This window comes from Xenopus laevis, chromosome 8S, assembly GCF_017654675.1.
Source record: "Xenopus laevis strain J_2021 chromosome 8S, Xenopus_laevis_v10.1, whole genome shotgun sequence".
NCBI classification, from domain to species: Eukaryota; Metazoa; Chordata; class Amphibia; order Anura; family Pipidae; genus Xenopus; species Xenopus laevis.
In genome coordinates, this window is record NC_054386.1 from 99780114 (window position 1) to 99793391 (window position 13278).

Consider the following 13278-nt stretch of genomic DNA (forward strand, 5'->3'; position numbering starts at 1 on the left):
CGCCCGCTGAAATCTCGCGATACATTGTCTACGGGTCGTGGGCGGTGCTTTGCTTGACACGTGACCGCTGGTTCCCGTCATGTTTTGAGGGACAGAAGGAAACATGGAGGTTGTTTGAAAGCAGAGTTGTGTTTCTGCGGTCGGTTCGATGTCCTTGGGCTGCCTCGCATCTCACAGCCACAGATCTGAGGGCCCTTTAGGGCAATGATGTGACTGTGAGGGCCAATGACAAGGTCCATTAATCAGTTGTGAGGTGAAGTGTAGCTCAGATCTGACTGAGAGCTGTTTGGGCCCCATGTGAGGGTCAGTGGGATATTATTGCTCATTGGAGCCTTTGATTTGAGGCGTGAATAGGATAAAACATTGAATTACTGTGGATCTCGTGTGATAGGGCCTGAGGCCTAGTAGAAATCCTGCTTTGGATCATAGAGTTACTGCCTGAGTTCCAAGCTGAGTTGCCAAAAGGAGGCGTTGTTTTGAGAGCCACAGTTATTCACAATGAGCCCATCTAAAAGACGTAAAGCCCAGGCGGCCGTGGCCCTCCTGATAGTGAACCACGTGCAAAAGAAGAGACGAATGAAGAGGAAGAGAGCGTGTTGGACCCAGGAGTGGCTCAAAGTCCGGGATGTGTGGCCTCAAGAGTCGCTCGCCCCAGAGATCGCTGAGAACTACTGCGACGACTTCAGGAACTACTTGCAGATGTCCGACGCCAGTTTCGACTGCCTCCTGCGCGCCGTGACCCCTCTCATCCAGAAGAAGGACACCTGCATGAGGAAATCCATCTCTGCGCACCAGAGGCTGGTGGCCACGCTGAGGTTTCTGGCGACCGGGAGGTCTCTGGAGGATCTGAAATTCTCCACCGCAATCTCGGCACAGGCGCTGGGAGTCCTCATTCCCGAAACCTGTTGCGCTATTATGCAGGTGCTGAGAGAAGAATACCTGCAGGTAACTTCATTTACATTCGATATTGTTACCGACTGTGACCGAAAGGAGAGCATACGTTGAAAACACTGGGGTGCCAATTTCTTCTGGGCACATGTACATTACAGTGATCCTTTGGAGCTTACTATATTGCGCATGTACCTGGCAGAGGGCAAAAATGTGGCTTTACTGGAAAGCATGCCAGTCTGGAGCAATTCTAGTTACATGGGGTGTCTCACAGCGAAGAACTAAAGATGATAAGTCAGATGGATTCTGGCAGCTAATTGGGGAGAGTGGGGTCTCTTGTATTGAGAAATAGGAACTGATCTGTTTCAAATTAAGTGTTTTGAGGAGTAGCTTAATTGGCCCATAAACAGTTGTCTAAAGGTGGCCATACACAGAGAGATCCACTCATTTGGCTATGTCGCCAAACAAGCGGATCTCTCCCCGATATGCCCACATTGAGGTGGGCCATATCGGGCTGATCCGATCGTAGGCCCTAGGGCCCAATGATCGGATCCTAACAAATGGTAACGGGCGGTCGGATCGCGGGACTGCATCAACGAACAGATGCGGCCGCGATCCAAAGGGATTTTTAGTCCCATCCGATCGAGATCTGGCCAACTTTCGGCCAGATCTCGGTCGGGGGCCCCATACACAGCCCAATAAGCTGCCGACTCATTCTGTCGGCAGCTTTTATCGGCCCGTGTATGGCCACCTTAATATGTGTATCTTGCAGGTAGTCTTGCCCAGGCTTGCAATGGACACATGCAGTATGGCAGTTCTAGCAATTTATAGTGCACTGCATATACGCACACTGTATAGCAACAGAATAACTGCCTGCCAGATAAATAATGGTCTTCCCAGCCAAGTACCCCTACGGGTGTATCTTTGTGAAAGAGGTGCACTAGCTTGAGGGAGAAGGGTCTCCCATAGGCTCCATTTTATCCAAATAATCCAAAAATGATTTCTGGAAAACCCAGAGTGCAGAGCATTCTGGATAACAGGTCCCATACCTGTATATATCTGCAATTTGGAGGGATAAGAAAGCAAAGTCTGAGAAGTGAGACTCTGCTGATACCACCCTCCTACAGTAACAGGGCGGAGAGAGAGAGCAGCTCGGCTCTGAGATTCAGCCACTGCTCCCTGCACCATCCAACATTTTGTATCTAGGATTAAAGGAGAACTAAAGCCTTACTAAATAAGTAGCTAGAAATGTTGTACATGATGTTTTGTGCTTCTGTACCAACCCAAGGCAACCACAGCCCTTTAGCAGTAAAGATCTGTGTCTCGAAAGATGCCCCAGTAGCTCCACATCTTCTTTTCTGCTGATTCACTGATTCACATCTCTGTGCTGCTGTCACTTACTGAGCTTAGGGACCCACTCACAATATACAGTACACATAGAATAGAAATGTCACAATATAAGGCTAATTAGTAATTAATACACATAATTACTACATGGCAGCACAGAAACCAGTGCAATTAGCATCAGAATTTAATAATCAGCAAACCTGTAACATCAGCTTATATTACAGCCAGGGAAGCTCATTTTCTGCTGGATAATTAGTGACGAGCCCTAAGCTTAGCTTCTCAATTGCCAATCAGAGCCCACTGAGCATGTGAGTGTCACAGACACTTTCCAAGATGGTGACCCCCTGTGACAAGTTTGAAGTCCTGGATCATTGCTGCTATTGACAAGCTCAAACTTTAGCCTCGTGCAATAAGTTCAGTTTATTAAATATGAAATTTCTAGCCATATTCATTTTTAGGGTTTAGTTCTCCTTCAACAGTATGGACAAGAGTTGCCACACCAATGTATTAGGTTCACCCTATGAAGAAGTAACCAATTTTGCAATAGCCTAACGCTTCCTCTTGTCTTTTCATTGCAGCTTCCAAAAACACCCGAAGAGTGGCAGCAAGTTGCCCAAGAATTTGAGGACTACTGGAACTTCCCAAACTGCGGAGGTGCAATAGGGGGGAAGCATGTGCACATCAACCCTCCTGCTCACAGTGGTTCATTCTACCTCAATTACAATGGATTCTTTAGTGTTGTCCTACTGGCGATAGTCAATGCCAAATATGAGTTCATGATGATTGAAGTCGGCAAAAACGGGAGGCTCTCTGACAGCGGTGTCATTGAGCAAACCCGCTTTTACCGTGCCCTGAAGGAAAGCAAGTTAAACTTGCCGTCGGCAACAGAGACAACAAAAGGACTAAATTTTGTCTTTGTGGGCGATGAGACCTTCACATTACATGAGAACTTACTGAAACCGTTTCCTCCAACGGTTTTAACCAAAGAGAGGACCATTTTTAACTATAGACATTCGAGAGCGAGGCATGTGGTGGAAAATGCCTTTGGCATACTGGCAAGCCGGTTTCGTATCTTCCATATGCCCATCAATCTCTCGCCGGAGAAAATTGGCATCGTAGTAATGGCGTGTTGTGTGCTCCATAATTTCCTCCGACGCAACGACACAGAGGGCTACGCCCCTCTTAATATGCTGGACCGCGAGAACATCGATAACGGAACATTTATACCCGGTGACTGGAGGTCTGAACGTCCAAGGCTCGTCCCACTGCAAAGTGTTGAGTCACAAATACCTGAATCCGAGGCAGAGTTAAACAGGTTCAAGTACATGGAATATTTCAATGGCTCCGGGGCTGTGGAGTGGCAAGATTTTATATTGTGAAATCATGTTCGCCCATCGGTGCAGCGCCACACACAGCTGTCAGATTTCTTCAGGTCTCCTGGGTAGTGAGGAATGAATTTATTCATGGCGAATGGAATATATTCATGGCATGGATTCATGGCGAATTTCCGCATTTCGCCGCCTGCAAATTTTGTAGCGAAACTGCTGCAAAAATTCACAGATGAAAAAATTTGCTGCACGTGTTAAAATTGGCGCGCGTTAAAATAGTTTTGACGCCCATTGACTTTAATGCATTCGGACAATAGAGTCGCGGTGTGAAAATTGCTGCGCCTCAACATTATTTTGACACCCATTGACTTTAATGGATTTGGACAAAAAAGCTGTGCGTGTAAAATTTGTCGTGCACGTAAAAATAAAAATAAATTTGATGCTCGTTGACTTCAATGCATTTTGCAGATTTTTTGTGAACTTTTCCGGAGTTTTGTGAATTTTTTGTCCGATTAGCCATCACTACTCCTGGGGTACATACAACAGTAACAAAAGAGACAAAAAAAAGCCGGTCAAGCTGCCTAACTTCTAGCTCATCTTCTGCATGCTGATTGGTTATTAAACCTTGACCAGATGTTGTGCCTGTTGATACAAAACTCTCATTGTGTCCATACGTTATTTGTATCACACCAGTGGCTCATGTTTAGTCTCTGATGCCAACTTTTCCTTTAGGGGCACATTTATCCGAGGTTGAGATGTGTGTTTAACGAGTTTTATGCCAGCTAATTAATCAGCGTTTTACGACTCGAGTTTTCATGGTCCCGACTGATCAGAAGTTTCATAGTTCCACCCTAGACCTCCCGAGATAACACTGTAACCAGTTATGAATTGGACGTTCGATTTTATCTTAATTTTTCTTGGCTCTCGAACACTGAAATAATCAAGTATATCTGACGTCACCTGACTCTTCAGATGACAGTTACATGGAATATTGGAGAACATGACTGCAAGTGTTCAGGTATAATGGCTTCCGTCGAACTCGATTGAGATTAACCCATTCGAGATGTTTGTTAGATACAGAATTGAGCTCATTCGAACTGCGTTTATCGTTGGTGGAAGGGTATATGCTTTTTCTTAAAAGCTATAGATATCACTTCCCCTATGACGAGGAACGCCCCATATATCTCAATTAAATCTTTTAGAGAGCCGTCTGGTTAGCTTGCCCTTTCTCTTCTTACTACAGGGCCTTTTTTGTGCATGTTTGTGGCATTTCCATTCTTTATAAGAAGTATTCAGTACAAATTGTTTATTGCTCACGTTGTAGCAATAAAGATTCCTGCATACAGATTTTGGTGCATTTTTCTAATGATTATGAATAAAAAAAAAAACACATCTGTTTCTGGGCTGCGCAGGTCAGTAGTCTGACCCTACATGTTATTTCTTTGCCTCATCACCATGTCCAATCAATTCGACCAAACTCTGCAGTAATTAGCTGCCTGCTACTCAAAAATCACTTGGCTGGTGAGCCATTTTGAGCTGATTGTCTGGTCTCTGGGCCAACGATCTGATCACAGTCATGTGGCCATTCATTTGGAGAGGGCTGAAGTGCTCATTGTCTGGTGGGGTTTTCTAACTAGCCTTCATCACAGGTCACACAGCAGAACTACTGTTTTTGTTCAATACATTTGCCAATAAGCTGCCAGCTTGGTAAGAAGACAATCTCCACTGGTTATATGGGGATATTATAAACTTTCTGTTTCACCTGCATCTGGCCACAGGGTGTCACTGTTGAGCTGCACAAAGTCACCATAGTTAAGAAGTTGAATTAATTGGTGAAGATTCACTAAGGAAATTGCACTAATACTATACCTGCTATCCCACAGTCATACTCTCTTATCAGAGACTATTATCCACTGTTACTATAGGCACCATCTCTCCCTACTATACCTGCTATCCCACAGTCATACTCTCTTATCAGAGACTATTATCCACTGTTACTATAGACACCATCTCTCCCTACTATACCTGTTATCCCTCAGTCACACTCCCTTCCCAGAGACTATTATCCACTGTTACTATAGACACCATCTCTCCCTACTATACCTGTTATCCCACAGTCACACTCCCTTCCCAGAGACTATTATCCACTGTTACTATAGGCACCATCTCTCCCTACTATACCTGCTATCCCACAGTCACACTCCCTTCCCAGAGACTATTATCCCGCTGTTACTATAGACACCATCTCTCCCTACTATACCTGCTATCCCACAGTCACACTCCCTTCCCAGAGACTATTATCCACTGTTACTATAGGCACCATCTCTCCCTACTATACCTGCTATCCCACAGTCACACTCCTTTCCCAGAGACTATTATCCACTGTTACTATAGACACCATCTCTCCCTACTATACCTGCTATCCCACAGTCACACTCCCTTCCCAGAGACTATTATCCCGCTGTTCTATAAGACACCATCTCTCCCTACTATACCTGCTATCCCACAGTCACACTCCCTTCCAGAGACTATTATCCACTGTTACTATAGGCACCATCTCTCCCTACTATACCTGCTATCCCACAGTCACACTCCCTTCCCAGAGACTATTATCCACTGTTACTATAGACACCATCTCTCCCTACTATACCTGCTATCCCACAGTCACACTCCCTTCCCAGAGACTATTATCCACTGTTTCTATAGACACCATCTCTCCCTACTATACCTGCTATCCCACAGTCACACTCCCTTCCCAGAGACTATTATCCACTGTTACTATAGGCACCATCTCTCCCTACTATACCTGCTATCCCACAGTCACACTCCCTTCCCAGAGACTATTATCCACTGTTACTATAGGCACCATCTCTCCCTACTATACCTGCTATCCCACAGTCACACTCCCTTCCCAGAGACTATTATCCCACTGTTACTATAGACACCATCTCTCCCTATTATACCTGCTATCCCACAGTCACACTCCCTTCCCAGAGACTATTATCCACTGTTACTATAGACACCATCTCTCCCTACTATACCTGCTATCCCACAGTCATACTCTCTTATCAGAGACTATTATCCCACTGTTACTATAGGCACCATCTCTCCCTACTATACCTGCTATCCCACAGTCACACTCCCTTCCCAGAGACTATTATCCACTGTTACTATAGGCACCATCTCTCCCTACTATACCTGCTATCCCACAGTCACACTCCCTTCCCAGAGACTATTATCCACTGTTACTATAGACACCATCTCTCCCTACTATACCTGCTATCCCACAGTCACACTCCCTTCCCAGAGACTGTTATCCACTGTTTCTATAGGCACCATCTCTCCCTACTATACCTGCTATCCCACAGTCACACTCCCTTCCCAGAGACTGTTATCCACTGTTTCTATAGGCACCATCTCTCCCTACTATACCTGCTATCCCACAGTCATACTCTGTTATCAGAGACTATTATCCCACTGTTACTATAGGCACCATCTCTCCCTACTATACCTGCTATCCCACAGTCACACTCCCTTCCCAGAGACTATTATCCACTGTTACTATAGGCACCATCTCTCCCCACCCATTACCTGCTATCCCCACAGTCAACTCCCTTCCCCGAGACCCATTATCCACTGGGTTTCTATAACACCAATCCTCCCTACTTACCGCTTTTCCCACAGTCACACTCCCTTCCCAGAGAAATATTTTTCCAAATGTTTTCCATAAGGCCCCCATCCTTCCCTACCATACCCTGCCCACCCACAAGGGCACACCCCCCCTTCCCAGAGGGCCGTTATCCACGTTTTCTTAATTTGGCCCCCATCCCCCTCCCTAACCTAAAACCTTTCGAATCCCCAGTCCCTTACTCTCTTTCCCGAGGGCTATTATCCCACTTTACTATGGCACCCTCTCTCCCTACTATACCCCGGCTTCCACGTCCACCTCCCTTCCCCGAACTATTTTTCCACTGTTACTATAGGACCATCTCTCCCTACTATTTCCTGCATTTGCACCCGTCACACCCCTACCCAGAGGGCATTATCCACTTTACTATAGGGCACCAATTTCCCTACTTTTCCTGTTATCCCACAAATCACATCCTTCCCAAAAGACTATTATCCACTGTTAAATATAAAAAAACCACTTCTCCCTACCATTTCCTGCCAAAACCCACCATCCCCACTCCCTTTCCCAGAGTATTTTCACTTTTACTTTAACACCATCTCTCACCTACTAACCTGTTAAAACCCACAGTCACATCCCCCTTCCCAAGGGCATTTCATCCCCCTGTTACCCAAGACACCCTCTCTCCCTAAATATACCTGCCTATCCCACCCCGTTACATTCCCTTCCCAAAAAAGATATAAACCCAAAATTTATAATTTGGCCCATCCTCTCCCCCCTACTTAAAACCTTTCCTATCCCACAGTCCCCACTCCCTTTCCCCAGAGATATTAAATCCACTGTTACCTTTTTAAAGGGCCCCCCATCCTCCCTACTAATTTCCGCCCATCCCACCATCACACTCCCTTTTCCCCGAGGAATATTATCCCACCGTTACTAAATTGTAACACCATCTCTCCCCCCCAAAGTAAAACCTGCTATCCACAGGGCCCCCCACTCCCTTTCCGAGACCCTTAATCCCACTGTTTTTCTATTTTACACCAATCCCCTCCCTACCTATACCTGCCTATTTCCCCCAGTCAACCTCCTCCCAAGATCTAGTTATCCACTGACTTAAGACACCCCTTTTTCCCCTCCCTACCCTTTTTACCTGGCCTATTCCCACCCGTCACCCCCTCCCTTCCAAGGAGGACTATTTTTTCCAAATTTACTATTTAAGACACCCCATTTCCTTCCCCTATTACCCCGCCCATCCCACAAATCCACTCCCTTCCCAAAAGAATTATCCACCTGTTACTATAACCACCATCCTCCCTACTTATACCTGCCTTATCCCACATCACACTCCCTTCCCAAGAACTAAATCCACTGTTACTTTAGGCACCATCTTCCTCCCCACCTTTTACCTGCCTATCCCACAGTTCACCCCTCCCTTCCCAGAGGACTATTAATCCACCTGTTACATTAAAACACATCACCCCCCTTTCCTGATACCTGCTTATCCCACCAGTCACACCCCTTCCCAGAGACTATTATCCACTGTTTTTAAGGCACCAAACTCTCCCTACGATACCTGCTTATCCCACAGTCACACTCCCTTCCAGAGACTGTTATCCACTGGTTTTCCTATAGGCACCATCTCCCCACATCTACCTCTTTTTCCATAGTCATTAAATCTCTTTATCAGGAAAACCCATTATCCCCACTGTTAAATATAAGGCACCCCTCTTCTCCCTACATAACCTTACTTAAACCCACAGTCACACCCTCCCTCCCAGAGACTATTTATCCCACTTTTTACTATAAAAGGAAACCATCTCTCCCCTACTATTTTCCTGCTATCCCACAGTCACACTCCCTTCCCAGAGACTATTATCCACTGTTACTATAGGCACCATCTCTCCCTACTATACCTGCTATCTCACAGTCACACTCCCTTCCCAGAGACTATTATCCACTGTTACTATAGGCACAATCTCTCCCTACTATACCTGCTATCCCACAGTCACACTCCCTTCCCAGAGACTATTATCCACTGTTTCTATAGGCACCATCTCTCCCTACTATACCTGCTATCCCATAGTCATACTCTCTTATCAGAGACTATTATCCCACTGTTACTATAGACACCATCTCTCCCTACTATACCTGCTATCCCACAGTCACACTCCCTTCCCAGAGACTATTATCCACTGTTACTATAGACACCATCTCTCCCTACTATACCTGCTATCCCACAGTCACACTCCCTTCCCAGAGACTATTATCCACTGTTACTATAGACACCATCTCTCCCTACTATACCTGCTATCCCACAGTCACACTCCCCCCCCCCCCCACTACTTTAGGCAGCTCTAGAATATCTCTGCGTTGATACTGGTTCCCAGAGTGTAAGTACTATACATGGTGGTACCCAGGGAAACAGAGAGAGAGACCCCAGTGTTTAATATTGTGTGAACACGACCCCCTGCCTTTATGTAGCAGCTCTTGAAGGGGGAGGCCCTTGAATGATAAAGACACACCGGAGGGGGTCGTACCATTGGCATTGTGTGCGGGGGACACTGATGTATGGTGCTACTCACACTAGGTTCCTTTAGCGGCAGAAACAAGTTGCTCTTTGTTGCCTGTGTGGGAAAATAATCCCTTTAGGGAACTTCATCCTCATTGTTTCCTCTTACTGAAATTTGTAGGTTCTTCTTTAAAACTAACGAGGGTCCTAAACTATCTCGGGCCCCTCCTGATTCCTGAAATGACAACTGGGACAGTGTGTGTAGTACTAGTAAGTGTATGTATTATTTCTCTTCATGTTTCCCAGCCTCCAGTGCAACCCTGCAGGGCCAGTCATCCATTTCTGGGCTCCGGGATATTTAGAACTGACTGTTTAGCCCCCCCCTCAGGATAATTTATAGCTGGTTATTTTAGCCTACGCTGTGATCTTGTTAGAGAAACATCTGCTGCCTAATAACTGACCTTCAGACTGGGCCCCCTTAGCTCATAACAAGGTTACAGATATATAGAAACATTGGGGTGTCACCCTGCTATAGTTCCAGGGGTACCCAGGGTACAAATAAGCACTCACCCCAAATCTCCCCCTAACTGACCTTCAGACTGGGCCCCCTTAGCTCATAACAAGGTTACAGATATATAGAAACATTGGGGTGTCACCCTGCTATAGTTCCAGGGGTACCCAGGGTACAAATAAACACTCACCCCAAATCTCCCCCTAACTGGCCTTCAGACTGGGCCCCTTAGCTCATAACAAGGTTACAGATATATAGAAACATTGGGGGGTCACCCTGCTATAGTTCCAGGGGTACCCAGGGCACAAATAATCACTCACCCCAAATCTCCCCCTAACTGACCTTCAGACTGGGCCCCCTTAGCTCATAACAAGGTTACAGATATATAGAAACATTGGGGTGTCACCCTGCTATAGTTCCAGGGGTACCCAGGGTACAAATAAGCACTCACCCCAAATCTCCCCCTAACTGACCTTCAGACTGGGCCCCCTTAGCTCATAACAAGGTTACAGATATATAGAAACATTGGGGTAACAGTCCCCCTGCTATAGTTCCAGGGGTACCCAGGGTACAAATAAACACTCACCCCAAATCTCCCCCTAACTGACCTTCAGACTGGGCCCCCTTAGCTCATAACAAGGTTACAGATATATAGAAACATTGGGGTGTCACCCTGCTATAGTTCCAGGGGTACCCAGGGTACAAATAAACACTCACCCCAAATCTCCCCCTAACTGACCTTCAGACTGGGCCCCCTTAGCTCATAACAAGGTTACAGATATATAGAAACATTGGGGTGTCACCCTGCTATAGTTCCAGGGGTACCCAGGGTACAAATAAACACTCACCCCAAATCTCCCCCTAACTGGCCTTCAGACTGGGCCCCTTAGCTCATAACAAGGTTACAGATATATAGAAACATTGGGGTAACAGTCCCCCTGCTATAGTTCCAGGGGTACCCAGGGTACAAATAAACACTCACCCCAAATCTCCCCCTAACTGACCTTCAGACTGGGCCCCCTTAGCTCATAACAAGGTTACAGATATATAGAAACATTGGGGTGTCACCCAAGTATGGAGAAGTGATTAGTATAAATATTGGGCTGGAACATGAAATGGGAAAAGTTTCAATAGATACTACAAACTAGTACAAACTGCAAGAGTGGTTGCTAAGGTCAATAAACTTAGCAACAAAGTTGCATTTCAAAGGTCAGGTTGTAAAGACAAATCATTATTAAATAAATTAAATAGGTGATTGGTGATTACTCTTCTTTTTCAGGTTTTAAAGGGGTTGTTCAGCTTTCAGTTAACTTTTAGTTTGATGTAGTGACATTCTGAGAAAATTTGCAATTGGTTTTCTTTTATTATAATTTGTGGTTTTTCAATTATTTCACTTTTTATTCATCAGCTCTTTAGTTGCATTTTTAGGAATATGGTAGCTAGGACCCAAATTAGCCTAGCAACCATGCACTGATTTGAATTAGAGACTGGAATATGAATAGGAGAGGCCTGAATAGAAAGAGGAGTAATAAAAAGTAACAATAACATTACATTTGTAGCCTTACAGAGTATTTGTTTTTTAGGGTCAGTGACCCCCATTTGAAAGCTGGAAAGAGTCAGAAGAAGCAGTGGAAAAATTAAAAAACTGTCAGAAATAAATCATGAAGACCAATTGAAAAGTTGCTTAGAATTGAGCATTGTATAACATACTAAAAGTTACCTTTAAAGGTGAACCACCCCTTTAAGACTACAGCTGCCATCATCCTGCCAACAACAGCGAGTATGTTAATTGTAGGTTAACTTCCCCTTTAAAGGAGGGGGAATTGTGGGAAAGTGGTGTGGGCCAATCCATTAGAGAACTAAATTATAACGATTTAGACTGGGGCTCATTATTCCATCACTCCCCCCAGCTGAGGACTGAATGATACCCACAATGCACTGCGGCTCTGACCTTTACAGAATGGGCCCCAGCAGGATTAATAGCAGAGAGAAGCAGCAATGATCGCAGCTGCCCGTAGCCTTGCGGAGATGGGTGACCTTGCTGAGAGCTTGTGTGCCAACTGAATGCCAGGGGTCCTGCTGGGCTGGTTGCCATGGAGACAAAGCTCGCCTGGCTCTGCGGGCAGAGGAATAACAGAGGCGTTAGAGAGCCAAGCAGGGGGCACAGAATAGTTGTGACATGAAGGAATGAGACATTAACCCCATGTCACCTTCAGCCGACTCCAGAACTGACCATTAACAGGGCACAGCCCCCCACAAGCTGAGAGACTGTGTTTAATGCCATGTCTGATACACAGTAGATAACAGATAAGTACTACTATAGTTTATATAAACAAGCTGCTGTGTAGCCATGGGGGCAGCCATTCAAGCACAGGATACACAGTAGATAACAGATAAGTACTACTATAGTTTATATAAACAAGCTGCTGTGTAGCCATGGGGGCAGCCATTCAAGCACAGGATACACAGTATCCAACACATTTTTTAATATTTAATTTTGAAATCTGACATGGGGCTAGACATATTGTCAGATGCCCCAGATGCCCCCAGTCATGTGACTCGTGTCACTCTTTACTGCTGTACTGCAAGTTGGTGTGATATCCCCGCCCTCCCTTTCCTCCCTCCCCCCAGCAGTCTAACAACAGAACAATGGGAAGGTAACCAGATAACAGCTCCCTAACACAAGATAACAGCTGCCTGGTAGATTGAGTCCTACCCATAAGAACAGCGCTCAATAGTAAAATCCAGGTCCCACTGAGACACATTCAGTTACATTGAGTAGGAGAAACAACAGCCTGTCAGAAAGCACTGTTGTATGCAGCTTAACTCCTTGTGTGCCTTTTGCTGCCCTGATCGCTGTTACCCCTTGTGTGCCACCCTGCTGCTCAAATTATCATAGCCCATTGTGTACCACTTTTTTCCCCATATTAGCATAACCTGTTGTGTGCTGTATTTTTGCATATTAAGTTTTAATGCCTTGTGTGTCATATTTCTGCCCAAATTAGCATAACCTACCCTAATGGTTGCCAGCGCTTTGAATGCACCTTTAGTATGATGTACACATTGA

General features: G+C 45.5%; 1 protein-coding gene and 1 non-coding gene across 2 annotated transcripts; both read left to right on the forward strand.

Annotated features, from left to right (window-relative positions):
• Nucleotides 1-33: 33 nt before the first annotated feature.
• LOC108700377 (putative nuclease HARBI1) lies at nt 34-4908 on the forward strand. Its single transcript, XM_018233512.2, has 2 exons — nt 34-945; nt 2814-4908. Exons 1-2 carry the CDS (start codon nt 499-501, stop codon nt 3612-3614), a joined length of 1248 nt encoding a protein of 415 aa, XP_018089001.1. The 5' UTR covers nt 34-498; the 3' UTR covers nt 3615-4908.
• Nucleotides 1954-2085, forward strand: LOC121397811. The gene has a single exon (XR_005963937.1).
• Nucleotides 4909-13278: the final 8370 nt, after the last annotated feature.

Coding starts and splice junctions, on each gene's coding strand:
- LOC108700377 (XM_018233512.2), top strand. CDS start 499: ATGAGCCCATCTAAAAGACGTAAAGCCCAGGCGGCCGTGGCCCTCCTG. Junction 946..2,813: donor TGAGAGAAGAATACCTGCAG/GTAACTTCATTT, acceptor TTTTCATTGCAG/CTTCCAAAAACACCCGAAGA.